At 46.4% G+C, this 14,407-nt stretch overlaps 1 protein-coding gene across 3 annotated transcripts in view; it reads right to left on the reverse strand.

Annotated features, from left to right (window-relative positions):
- The window catches only part of ACBD5 (acyl-CoA binding domain containing 5), a 101,238-nt gene extending 87,483 nt beyond the window's left edge, over window positions 1-13,755 (reverse strand). For 2 of the 3 annotated variants that reach the window (XM_029588650.1, XM_029588649.1), the window contains exon 1: window positions 13,265-13,755. In XM_029588650.1, the coding sequence (XP_029444510.1) occupies window positions 13,265-13,340 (76 nt within the window). In that variant the 5' untranslated portion in view covers window positions 13,341-13,755. The remainder of the gene's footprint in view (window positions 1-13,264) is intronic. The other variant, XM_029588651.1, reaches the window with a different exon arrangement.
- Window positions 13,756-14,407: the final 652 nt, after the last annotated feature.

Consider the following 14,407-nt stretch of genomic DNA (forward strand, 5'->3'; position numbering starts at 1 on the left):
TCACAGACTGGGGAATCAGCTGGATGGGAGATTTCCCCTGCAGGAGCAGGGCCAGACTTTAGGGCACAGCCGGACAGGATCTTCCGCATGACCAGCCACCCCCGGTTGAACCTGCAGGTTCTGGTGGCTGACAGGGCTTTTCAGGAGGAGTACATAGCAGGCAGGGGTCTGGGCAGGTAGAGCTCAGGCAAAGACAGGTCGATGTAGGAGATCAGGTCAGGCAGCGGAACAAGCAAGATCAAGACCAGAAACAGTCCGAGTCAGCAACGAGATCAGTCCTAGGAATGCTGACAGGGAAGGCAAGGCAAGGTGAGATAGCACAAGAGAACCAATCACGAGCAGAGGACTGGCACAGGAGACAAAGGCTCGAACAGGAGGCATGCCCCGGGCCCAGAAACAGGGACTGAAAGTGGAGGCTAGGAGGATGAGAGAGACAAGGGCTGAAAACGAAGGCCCATGGGCAGGACAAGACTAGGACTGGAGAGAGCCATGAGAACAGGACAAGGAATATACAGACAAAGGCTATCAGGAAACTAAACACAAAGTAAGGTACATATAAAGCAAGACAAGAGAGAAACAAACAAAGAGCACTCGGCAGACCGCAAAGCAAGGCAGAGCAAGGCTAGTAGGCCCAAAGGCCATAAAGGCTGCGTAAGAAGGCCAAGGAGACCACAAAGCAAGGCAGAAGACCACAGGGGGCCACCCAGAAGAAAGGAAAATAAGGTGGGCCAATGCAAAGAGCCAAAGTGATTTGAAGAGATGCTGAGTTGTGAGAGAGGCAGGGCTAGATAGGGCTGACCCTGCTGCATCATAGGAGCATCAAAGAGTTGGCTAGCTCAGGAGAGAGGGTGGCTCCAAGAGGACCTCTGTTGGCTGGGAGGCTGCCTATCAGCTCAGATCATATAAGATAATTACCCTTCCCACTTGCTAATTGAAACTCAGCTAGAAAACGTACAAAGCTGTTTCTATAGACAAATGAACAAATAGCCACACAAGAAGGGTGACATCTAGTGACGCCAATCCAGAAAAAAAGTTCTCTAGCTCAGAAAGACTGATGATCGTTCTGAGCATGTGCAGGAGATCCTGCACTGATGCCCTCAGCTACCTGCTGAAGCATCCCAAAGAAGAAAAATTTTAAATTTCTCTTGCTGTTGCTGCATTTTTAGAAGTTTTTTTCAAGCAGTTTTGAATTTCTTCAATTTCATTCTTTTCATTTTTTGAACACTGTTCTGTATTTAAAGTTGTGTCTCATTTTCAATGTCATGTTCCTTTGATCATAAAAAGGACCAGCTTTCAATAATTCAAAAAGAAATAAAATCCCTTTACGAGCTTGTACAACAGAAAGTTCCAAAGAAGAAAAGGATTTTCCTCCAGCTACTTCCTTTCCCCCAGAACTGAAGAGGTTTATGTCCAAATACTGGACCCTGGGATTTAAATACTTATCTCAAAAAGGAGAAATTCAAGATGAATTCTTTGGGTACAATACTTCTTGCTGGAAGGAGCAACTGGCTAGCTACATTAGCTCTAAAATGATAACTAACTTCACATCTCTATTCACATATTCCACACAAAAATTCCTTCATTTTGTTCTGTTTGGTCTCTTAGCAGCACCCAGAGTATTCACAAAGTATCTAGTCATCATAGCATTCTTTCTCAGACATCCTGGTGTTTCCTTATTTAGGAAATTAGCTAAATAAGGAATCCAAAAGCAATAAATGTTTTATAACTAGAACTCTAGAACTGTTAGGTATTACATTGAACCTCACCTAGAACAGATCCTTTGTCTGGAGTTCAAGGGTGCCAATTTGAATACCAATTTAGGAAAAACCTTCCTACCTCAAAGGATGTGCACCCTGATCAAGGTGGTGCGCAACATCTCAACTTGTCCAGCAGTAATTGCCACAACCCAAGTTACGCTGTTAGCACGGATGCATACGAGGAGCTCAGTGGCATCTAAAAAGCCAATGGAATCAGTACCTCCATCCACTCTCTCACAAGGTGAAAATCGCAACCAGTCTGTCCAAGTCATTCAAATATTGGACAAAACCTTCTTCATGGTAGGTCATTCCATCCTCCATCAGTTCAGCATGTCAGCTATATATGCATCTCCGCACGGATGGGGAGCTCACTTCCACAATCTATGTTCTCAAGGAAGCCGGTCCACAAAATAAACTGAACCGCACATCTTCTGGAACTCAAGGCCATTTACAATGCTGTCCTGGTATTTGAGTTATTACAGATTCAGACAGACAGTCAGGTAGCAATGTTTTACATAAAAAGGGAGATACAGGGTTGGCAGGATTATGTGAAGAAGCTCTCTAAATTGGGCAATCCCAAAACAGGGATATTGTATTAGTAGACGTTTTCAACTTGCTATCGTACAAATATTATCAGCCCACAAGATTGTTGCTATCCTCCCAGAGGGACTTTTTAGATGTTCCTTCTGTTAAACACTCATCTCAAGTGAAAAGTGGGATTGCACTTTTTCAGTTGCGGCCCCAATCCAGTGGAATTCTTTTGTTGAGTATTACGTTTAGAAACATGGCCAAAAATATTCGAGTCCCTACTGAAGACCCATTTATTTAAGCTATTCTATTTGTAATAATGGCATTCAGGGACACTCAAAATATTCCAGGAGTCTATGTGTGTAGTTTTGAAAATGTTTGTAATAACTTCTCTACTGTTTATGTCATTTTTGGAAATTGTACAACTGTTCAATATTTTATTTTATATTATGTATGTAGAAAGATGTACATCGGTTAGTGCCTAGTGGCATAAACAATAAGTTTTAATAAAGACAAAGCTAACTGTCTCCTTCAACTATGGGGAACTCCTTGGATAGACCTTTTCATATGCTCTTAGAATCACAAGCTACCCCTTTACTGCTCCAAGAGAAAGGCAAAAAAAAAAAAAAAAAATGCAACAGTATCAGATGCATTCTTATTCAAATGGAAAAGAGAATTCATGTACAGATTTCCACCAATTCCTCTCATTCCCAAAACTCTTCTGAACTTACAGAAGGAAAAAGGGAAAATAATCAAAGCACACTCATGGCTAAAACGACTAGCGGTGGTTCCGCTAATCCACCTTCCTATTTTTTCCAAATCTTCTAACTCAATGCAAAGGACATCTTCTCCATCTCAATCGTTGATCTTTAGCCCTCACAACATGGAAACAAAGCAGAATAGTAAAGCCTATGTCATTCCTGACAGATTAAAGACATTTTACTAGCAGGAAAGTGACCCACCAGACGCTCATACAATTTCAAATGGAAAAGATTTTCTTTGTGGTGTTCTTTAAAAGATAGACCTCTTTACATGTATAGAATCAACTTTACTTCAACTACTACATCTTTCCAACTCAAAGCTGAAATCAAATTCAGTCAGAATTTGACTGCAGTCGCAACCCATCAATAGCCTCAAGGCCTACCAATATTATGCTTGTTATGTTAAGATATTATGTTTGTTTTAATATGTAAACCGCTAAGATACTACCCCTAGTGCGGTATATAAAAACTTTTAAATAAATACCTAAAACCTCCAGTCAGAATTCCCCTCTCTCTATAAGCCCTGATCACTATAAGCTTCTATAGTGTTAAAATGGCTAACCTGGAAGCTTCTCTCTCAAAGCATGAAGAATAAGTGAACTTCAGGCTTTAGTGGTATGTCCTCCATATACTCAAATTTTTCCAAATAAAAAAAAAAGTCATGGTAAGGACACATCCAAAAAAATTCTTACCAAAAGTGGTGTCCATCCTATTGAAATCAATCACTTATTTGGGAAAAACACAACTTACCAGAAAATTGCCTCAGCTATTTCTGATGATGTAAACAAATTAGTATTGCCAGTCAAAAAAAAACCAAAAACAAAAACACTACTTGCATCATGGTTACCTCAATGTATTTCCTTTTGTTTTTCAAAAGCACAAATTTATCTTTCACAAAAGGTTAACAGTGCAGCAAGAAGAGACAAAAGCAGCTTCTGTAGCCCAAATTCAACAAGCCTCTAGTCAGGATATTTGAAAGGCTGCTACATGGACTTCCATTCACACTTTCACAAAACACTATTGCTTAGACTACCAATTCTGTATTTGGACATAAAGTTCTTCAAAATGTATTTCATTAATAGCTTCAACTTACCTTTTTTTTTAAGTGGGCTGCTTCCTCTGGTTTTAAGTCCCTACTTGTGTAGCTATTTGTTCCTGCTTGTCCATGGAGAAAACATATTTGCTTATTTTAAGAAGTGTTCTTCATGTACAGGAGATCCAATCAGATACACAATCCCTCCTGCCTCCCTAAATTGAAACTTAGCCTTTACATAACTGAAATGGCTCCAGTGGCAGCAGCGGTGTTAGAACTCCCGTGCATGCTCAGGAAGAGACTCTCTCAGTCTTTTGGAAACAGGGAAAGCTTTTTTCCATGTTAGATTAATGTCACCCCACTTGTGTAGCTGATTAGTACTGCTGTCCAGAAAATATGCTGCTTATAGGTAAGCAAATATGCTTTATAGCACTAGACATGTCATGAAAGTACCAAATCAGCGGAATTATGGCATAACTAGGATTATGGCATAACTAGGATTATGATTTCATTAAGTATGTCAGATAAGACACACAGTTGTCTATTACTAACAATAGGAGTTGAGAACAGATCCACATACTGTTATAGCATTTGACAACGATTCAACATCTGGCAAGGAACCAAAATTACTTCCATGGGTAGCAGATTTTTGGCACTCAAAGCAATACTATTCGGCAGCAATAGTATTTAATACCTGAATTCTATCAGTTGAATTAGGACAATACTGCTCAATAGCTAGATTAGGTTTAACCTTTAGTAATTCATATTTTTTTTTATAGAACTGTTTTTAACTCTAAGAACTTAAGAAATTGCCATACTGGGTCAGACCAAGGGTCCATCAAGCCCAGCATCCTGTTTCCAAAAATAGCCAATCCAAGTTACAATACCCAAAACATTAAGTAGATCCCGTGCTACTGATGCCAGTAATAGCAGTGGCTATTACCTAAGTCAACTTGATTAATAGCAATTAATGGACTTCTTCTCCAAGAACTTATCCAAACCTTTTTTAAACCCAGCTACATTAACTTCCCAATGTCCTATAACCAGTTTACATTTACAAGAGTGTTTTATCCTTTTTGAATTTGCTTGAATGAGATGTCAATTTATATTATTCATTATATATTTTATACTTTTCATGTTTTGTATTTTTATTTCTTAGTGGAAAAAGATAAACAATGAAGTGCCTCAGGAATCTGTACTTGGACTGGTGCTTTTAATCTATCTATCTATAAATGATTTGAAAAGTGGTAAAACAAATGAGATGATCAAATTTGCAGATGACACAAAATTATTCAGAGTAGTTATCACAAATAGATTGTGAAACTGCAGGAAGATCTTGCAAGATTGGGCATCCATATGGCAGATGAAATTTAATGTGGACTAATGCAAGGAGATGCATATAGGGAAAAAATAACCCATACTGTAGTTACTGGATGTTAGGTTCCATATTAAGGGTTACTACCCAGGAAAAAAGAAGATCTAGGCATCGTAGTGGATAATACATTGAAATGTTCGGCTCAGTGTGCTGCAGCAGTCAAAAAAGCAAACAGAAGATTAGGAATTATTTGGAAGAGAATAGTGAATAAAACAGAGAATGTCACAATGCTTTTGCATCACTTCATGGTGAGACCACACCTTGAATACTATGTGGAATTCTGGTCACTGCATCTCAAAAAAGATATAGTTGCACTGGAGAAGGTACAGAGTAGGGCGACCAAAATGATAAAGTGGATGGAACGGCTCCCCCATGAGGAAAGGCTAAAGGGATTAGGGCCCTTCAGCTTGGAGAATAGATGGCTGAGGGGGGGATATGATATGCCTATAAAATCCTGAAAGGACTTAAACGGGTAAATGTGACATTTACTCTGAGATAATATAAGGACTAGGGGCACCCCATGAAATTGGCAAGTAGCACATTTAAACAAATCTGAGAAAATTCTTTTTCATGCAACGCAAAATTAAGCTCTGGAATTGATTGCCAGAGTATATGGTTAAAGCAGTTAGTTTAGCTGGGTTTAAAAAAGGTTTGAATAAGTTCCTGAAGAAGTCCATAAACTGCTATTAATCATGTTGACTTCGAGAATAGCAACTGCTTATTACTTCCATTAGTAGCTTACGATCTACTTAATGTTTAGGTAATTGCCAGGTACTTTTAACTTAAATTGGCTACTGTTGGAAACAGGATGCTAGACTTAGACCACAGAGTCTGATCCAGTATGGAAACTTATACTGCTTTACAAAATATAACTAGGGGTTGTACATATCAAATAAGCTTACTGAACTTTGACAGTGTAATAAATCTGGTGATGCATTTTCATCATGTCATTTACTTATTGCACTAATGTGCCATATACATTTCTACATGATACTGATTTAAGATAATAGTGACTGAACAAATTCTCATCATGAGCTACCCAAAACTGCATTTTTACAAAATCAATGGGAGCTAAAATATAATTGCAAAATACTGCACAAAAATCAGAACTGGTGGATTTGAAGTTGCCATTAACACATGTATACATAAAGATGACCTGATATTGGGGCAAAAGGTTTAGAGGACAGAGATCTAACAATGAATAGCCCCTGAGGGAAGGATGCCAAGAGAGGGAGAAAGAGGCACAGGAAATGAGAGAAAAGTGAATGTATGAAGAGGATGCAAGAAACGAGCAGAGGAATGGCTAAGTACCAAAAATATGAGCCCCCAGACTTGAATCTGAATTTGGACAACCTTAGCACTCAGTCCGATCATAAGTTTCCCTGACCAAATGCTAGAGTTTAAAAAAAAAAAAAAAAAAAAGGAGTATTTGACCAGTAAAGCAACCTAGATACCCTCATGAGCCGCTGGGTGCCAAAATGAAGAAATTACTTACCTGATAATTTCGTTTTCCTTAGTGTAGACAGATGGACTCAGGACCAATGGGTATAGTGTACTCCTGATAGCAGTTGGAGATGGATCAGATTTCAATCTGACGTCAGCCTTAGTACATGTACCCCTGCAGAAAGTGCAGCTCTTCAGTATTCTCCTCGAAAAGCAATAATTTGAATAACTTGGATAACTTGATTAATTTGAACTGGTTGACTTGGTTATAGCTGGAAACCGCCAGTGCCCTCAACCAAGAAATGTCAACACCCAGTAGGATGGGTGTCCTAGTTGGAGGAAAGCATGGCTTACCCGTGAATCACTCGCTCTCAGGGATGTCACTCGCGAATTCCATGAATAACGGCAGCCGTGGGTGGGATGCCGAGTCCATCTGTCTACACTAAGGAAAACGAAATTATCAGGTAAGTAATTTCTCCATTTCCTAGCGTGTAGCAGATGGACTCAGGACCAATAGGATGCATAAAAGCTACTCCCGAACCAGGTGGGAGGCTGCCCGTGGCCCACTTAGTTCTGCCCTTGCAAATGCGGTGTCCTCTCGAGCCTGAACATCCAGGCGGTAAAACCTGGGGAAGGTGTGGATGGAGGACCATTTCGTCGCCCGACAGATCTCGGCGGGTGACAGCATTTTGGTTTCCACCCAAGACACTGCCTGGGCTCTAGGGGAATGGGCCTTGACTTGAAAAGGCGGTGGCTTGCCTGCTCTACGTAGGCTGCCTTGATGACTTCTTTGATCCAGCGGGCTATGGTTGCTCACGAGGCCGCTTCCCCTTGCTTCTCCCCGCTGTGAAGGACGAATAGATGGTCAATCTTTTGTACGGATTCTGACCTTTCCAGGTATCAGACTAGGAGTCTGCCGACTTTGAGGTGGCGTAGACTGCGAGACTCTTCCAAATTCTTATGCTCATCTGGCGATGGTAGTGAGATGGTTTGGTTGAGATGGAAGTGAGAAGCCACTTTGGGGAGGAAGGACGGGACCGTGCATAACTAGATGGTTCCCGGGGTGAGTCTAAGGAACGGCTCCCGGCAGGACAGTGCTTGTAGCTCGGACATACGTCGGGCCAAACAGACTGCCACCAGGAAGGCTGTCTTCAATGTTAATAGTCAGAGAGACAGGCCGCAAAGAGGTCTGAAGGAGGCTCCTGCTAAGAAACCTATGAGCAGGTTGAGGTTCCAAAGAGGCACCGGCCACTTTAGGGGTGGTCGGATCTGCTTGACTCCTTTCAGAAAGTGCGAGACATCTGGGTGAGAGGCTAGGCTGCCGCTCTCGCTCTTGGTTCCGTAGTATGACAATGCGGCCACCTGTACCTTGATGGAGTTGAGAGACAATCCCTTCTGTAGTCAGTTCTGCAGGAATTCCAAAATCGCAGGAATTTTGACTGAACGTGGAACGATGTCGCGGTCCTCACACCAGGCTTCGAATACTCTCCAAATCCATGTATCCTAGGGATGTGGAGAACTTGCGTGCTCAGAGCAGGATGTCAATTACTGCCCCCGTGTATCCGCTCTTCCTCAGGCGAGTCCTCTCAATGGCCAGGCCGTAAGAGAGAATAGAGCTGGATCCTCATAGAGGATCGGCCCTTGTTGGAGCAGGTCTGTGTGTGGCAGTAGTGGGCTCCTTGTCAGCAGCCTTTGCATATCTGTGTACCATGGTCTTCTTGGCCAGTCTGGGGCCACTAGACGTACTGGTCCCCTGTGGTGTTCTATCTTGTGGGTGATTGCGCCCAATAGGGGCCACGATGGGAAGGCGTATAATAGAGCTTCCTGTGGCCAGGTCTGTACCAGGGCATCGATTCCCTGGGACTGAGGTTCCCGTCTGCGGCTGAAGAAGCTGGGCAATTGGGCGTTGGACCGGTTTGCCAGGAGGTCCATGGTTGGTGTTCCCCAACGGTTTACTATCAATTGGAATGCTGTGATCGACAGCCTCCACTCTCCTGGGTCTAGACTTTCTCTGCTGAGGTAATCCGCAGCGACGTTGTCTTTCCCCAAGATGTGGACAGCCGAGATCTCTTGAAGGTTCGCTTCCGCCCATGACATTAGGGGGTCTATTTCCAGAGACACCTGTTGGCTTCTGGTTCCATCGTGATGGTTGATGTAGGCCACTGTTGTGACATTGTCCGACATTACTCTGACTGATTTGTCTCGGAGTCTGTGACCGAACCGTAGGCAGGCTAGTCTGACTGCCCGGGCTTCTAGGCGATTAATGTTCCATCCAGACTCTTCTTTGTTCCATTGCCCCTGGGCGGTTAGCTCCTGGCAGTGTGCTCCCCATCCTCGTAGGCTGGCGTCCGTGGTGAGCAGGATCCAGGTTGGTGAGGATAGTCTCACTCCCTGGCTCAGATGACCTTCTTGTAGCCACCATTGTAGTTGGGTCTGAACTTTGTCCGGGAGCTGAAGACGTACGGTGTAGTTCTGGGACAGCGGATTCCATCGTGATAGTAGTGAGCGCTGAAGGGGTCTCATATGAGCTCTTGCCCATGGCACTACTGCCAGTGTGCCATGGGGCCGAGGACTTGGAGGTAATCCCATGCCGTGGGGCAAAGCTCGCTCAACAGGGTTCGCAACTGGGTCATCAGTTTTGATCTCTTTGTCGGTGTCAGGATGACCTTGTCTTGTTTGGGGGTCGAACCGGACTCCCAAGTATTCTAGAGATTGGGAGGGCTGCAGACAGCTCTTGTTTGTGTTGACCACCCGCCTAAGGCTCTCCAGTGGAGATTTGACTCTGTTGGCTTTCCTCTGGGGACTTTGCCCTGATCATACAGTCGTCTAGATAAGGGTGTACGAGGATTCCTTCCTTCCTCAGTGTTGCTGCTACTACCACCATGATCTTGGTGAACGTCCAGGGTGCTGTGGCTAACCCAAATGGTAGTGCCCGGAACTGGTAGTGATGGTCCAGGATCATGAAGCATAGAAAACACTGATGCTCTTGATGGATCGGAATGTGTAGGTAGGCTTATTTATTTATTCATTTTTATATACCGTCATTCGGTTCAGCCATCATAATGGTTTACAAAGTCAAACAAAAACACATAAATTAAACAGTTACAAAAAAGCTTCCGACAGAACCAGGGATGTAAGGAACTCTCCCGGTTGTATCTTCCTTATTACAGAGCATAGGGTTTCCATGCGGAAGCGAGGAATCTTCAGGTAGCGGTTGACCAACTTGAGGTCCAGGATGGGCCGGAATGTTCCTTCTTTCTTGGGAACGATAAAATAGATGGAATAATGTCCAGTATTTATTTGTTGTGCGGGCACCGGTATTATAGCCTCTAAGGCTAGCAATCTGGTCAGTGTAGCTTCCACTGCCATCCTTTTGGAAGGGTCGTGGCAGGGGGATTCCACGAACTTATCCAGAAGGAGGTGGTGGAAATCCAGGTAATATCCCTCTCGAATGATGGCTAGGACCCACATGTCCAAAGTTATCTCGACCCATCTTTGGTAGAATAAGGCAAGTCTGCCCCCTATGGCTTCTTCCTTTGAACGGGTCGGCTGATTTTCATTGTGGGGTGTGGCTGGGGCCTGGGCCCGAGCCGGCTCCCCTTTTGTTGTGCTTGTTCCGAAAGGACTGGCTCCTGCCTGCGGGGCGAGCCACTTGATATGTGCTTCTGTATGGTTTGAAGCGCTTTGATACTCTGCCCCTGGAAGTTCGGGGGAAGGGTCGCTGGTTTCTCTTATTCCTGTCCTCCGGTAGCCGCGGCAGTGGGGATTCTCCCCATTTGTAAGCTAGTTTCTCTAGCTCGCTTCCGAACAGGAGAGTTCCCTTGAAGGGCATCCTTGTGAGTCTCGTTTTGGAAGATCCATCGGCCGACCAGCTTCGGAGCCAGAGTTGTCTTCTGGCTGCCACGGCTGATGACACTCCTCTAGCTGCGGTGCGCACCAGATCAGAAGCGGCATCCGTGAGGAATGATACTGCTGGTTCCAGGGCTTCTCCAGGAGTGTTGTTCCTGGTCTGTGATAAGCAGGCGTGTGTCACCATGGCACAGCAGGCCGCGATCTGTAGACACATAGCGGAGACGTCAAAGGACTGTTTGAGGATGGATTCCAGACGTCTGTCTTGAGCATCCTTGAGTGCTGCTCCTCCTTCAACTGGGATAGTAGTGCGCATCCACTTTCAGACATGCCAGGAGATCTTTGGCAGCTGGGTCCAGAGGGTACATGGCTGCCAGGGCACGCCCCCCTTTGAACCGGGGAGCATCCTATTCCAGGTCAGTTAGCTGCTGGACGGCTTGTAATAGTGGTAAATGACGGGAGGTTTGACGGAGTCCTGCTAGTAGGGGATTCGCCATAGGCTCCCCCGAGGCACTTGTGCCCAGGATAGCGAGTTTTCAAGCTGTGTGTATCCAGGTCTGGAAGCTCATCCTTGATGAAGAAGCGCCTCATGGTTCGGTGGGGCTCTGTCCCCGGAAGAGTTCCCCTTCCTCCAGAATTGCCCTATTCTACCAAAGATGGGTCGAGATAACTTCGGACAAGTGGGTCCTAGCCATCATTCGAGAGGGATATTACCTGGATTTCCACTAAGTTCCACAAGTTCATGGAATCCCCCTGCCACGACCCTTCCAAGAAGATGGCAGTGGAAGCTACACTGACCAGATTGCTAGCCTTAGAGGCTATAACACCGGTGCCTGCACAACAAATAAATACTGGACATTATTCCATCTATTTTATCGTTCCCAAGAAAGAAGGAACGTTCCGGCCCAACCTGGACCTCAAGTCGGTCAACCGCTACTTGAAGATTCATCTGAGTTGTCCGTATCTCTGAAGGTGGAGCTTCTGGGCGTTGGAATCACTTTCCTGGGCATAGAGGGTCCTGGGATGTTGAGGTCCTCTGGCAGAGGTTGTGGCCATATTATCGGAGGGTCCGGTTGCATGTGGACGAAGGTATGCAGGCCTTTGAAGAATTCCACCCAGGAGATAGATGCTGGGTCTAAATTAAGAGGCACTGTGTCCCTGGGGAGCCCTGTTTGAGGGAGGGTCCCGCTGGGAGACGCTAGGTCCAGCGTACTGTTCGAGAAGCTGGAACCCAGTACCGGCTGGGGACGGCCATGGGCTGGATCCCCCAGGGTCTCCTCGCACTGTATACACAGGGCCGTAGCCTCCTCATGCTGTGCAGCTCTAATGTGACATGCTGGGCAAAGGCCCTGAGCTTCTTTTCCGGTGGTGCCATGGCTTGCGCACATAAAATACAGGGCCCGGGTGGCTTAGTTATGCGCTCCGGTGCGTTAAAGTTGTGCGCATAGGATTGGTACGCGCTTAGGGAGACGTTCGCGCTGTTGTGTGCACAGATCGAAGTCATGCGCCCAGCACAGTAAGCGCGTGGGTACGTGCATCGCTTGTGCGCCCGGTACTTGGGCGCGCAACGTTGTGCGCACAAGATATTTGTGCGCACGGCTCGCGGCGGCGGACAGGGCGGCGAACAGATCAAAATGGTGACGGCGACCACATGGACAATATGGCGACCACCTCGGAGGGTCTCCACGTGGGAGGTCCCTCGGATCTGACCGGGGTCTAGCCCTGCTAGGGCAGATCAACCCGGTGGCACTGGTCCCGGCTGGCGACCTGTGCGACTCCTTGAGCTTCGGAGATCAGAGACTTTTAAATAGATTTCTACCTTACCTTGTCTCGGCGCTTCCCAGTCTCGTTCCGGGCGGTCTCCGGCTGCAGGGGGAGAGGGAAAATACCTTCACCGTCGCGCTCAAAGTTGCACCTGCTGCCTCTCAGCCTTACCCGATGTCGGGGGGCTAGGTCCCCGCCGAGGGTCAGCCGCCAGACCGAGGCTTACCTCCGAGGGATCGCAGAAATCACCTCAGGAATTCTCAACTGGGGGAGGGACCCAATGGGTTTCACCGCAGGAGAGCGGAGCTCGTCTGTGGAGGGAAGATTTCTTCTTGTTTTGGTTTTCTTTGCTAAATTACTCTAACGCTGTGCTAGAGTCCCAAACTGCTATGGGGACGGAAAATACTGAAGAGCTGCACTTCCTGCAGGGGTATATGTACTAGGGCTGAGGTCAGATTGAAATCTGATCCGTCTCTATCTGCTTTCAGGAGTACACTATACCCATTGGTCCTGAGTCCATCTGCTACACGCTAGGAAAAGCTGGAGTTTTTAGGCGTCGGTGACAGGGGTGCAAATTGTCATTTACTTCTTTGGTCAAATTTTTATTTTATCACAAAAACTGAAGAATGCAAAGGAAAAGGTTTAATGCATGTGGACTACTAGATGTAGTTTGACTCTACAACGCGAAAGGTGGCGGCGGCGGCAGCACCGCTTCCCCTGGCCAGCTCACAAGCTGATGCGGGCCGGCGCTTACCGTTCTTGGGCAAACTCTGAATCACTTTCACGGCGGCCTCGAACCTGGTCTGATGCAGGGCACCGGTGTCCGCCATATTCGCGCTCAGCCCGCGGCCTCAGCGGCGTCGCATGAGAGATCCAGAGACGCCGCCGGGGGTCACGGAGGAAGATCCCAAACACAAACTGGAGCCCGACAGGGGGGGGAGCGGGGTCCCGGCCCAGCAGCGCGTGCAATAACAGCTCCGTCTCTCTCTCCTGTCACCACCGCGAGAGCCCCCGCAGACTCATGCTGGGACGACTGCAGCACCACCGGTCACCAGCTCCGGGCTGAATCGCAACCCGGTGACGTTACGAACACCATTACCACCACCACCACCACGCCATCATCAGTGTCGCATCCTAGCGGCTTGCAGGGGATGGTGGGAAATAGAGTTGCGCTTTATTTAATTTATTTTTTTTTAATGTGCTCGGACATGCTCAGCGTTTCCTTCCTCTGACACCTGAGACGCCCTGCTTCCGCCTTCTTTATTATGGGGCGGGATCTGCGTTTTCATTGGTTTGTCCTGTCACGTGCCTCGTGGCGACGTAAGAGTTGTGAGCTCTTGGTACCGAAGCATTTGGGACTTCTCTGGCGTTTGTACGGCGTTGATGCAGCAGCTACCGTTGCCTTCAAGGACTTTCTGCGCTGGTGGGGAGTGTCCACTGCACCGCTGCTATCATCCATACCCTACTGATATCTCGTGTTATTTCATAACTTAGCTTAGGCGTGTTTTTAATCAGGCTAATATGTTTTTTGCTTACGACTGTTCTCTCTCTTTGTTTCACAAATCCCTTCTTCCAGACGTCGCTGCTGCAGGAGCAGCAGCGAGTATTTACCCCTGCCCCACGCAGGGAAGAGGCTGTAGCAGCGCGGGCTAAGCATTGGGATTGCCCCCCTCCAGGGCAATCGCTAGTCAGCGGCTGCTTGTAGGCGACCCGAAATGTGCCGAGGTCGGCTGGGGGAACGCTTAGGCACCATAGGAACGGAAGCGGGGCTGCCAACCGTCAGTGAATTTTCTGACGACCAATAAAATAAAAAAGACACATCTGACAATATATGAGTGACGCGTGCTGGGATCAGGGCTACAGGAGTCGGGGACCATTAGTAGAAGGTGTCCCTCCA

This window comes from Rhinatrema bivittatum, chromosome 2, assembly GCF_901001135.1.
Source record: "Rhinatrema bivittatum chromosome 2, aRhiBiv1.1, whole genome shotgun sequence".
Classification (NCBI taxonomy): Eukaryota; Metazoa; Chordata; class Amphibia; order Gymnophiona; family Rhinatrematidae; genus Rhinatrema; species Rhinatrema bivittatum.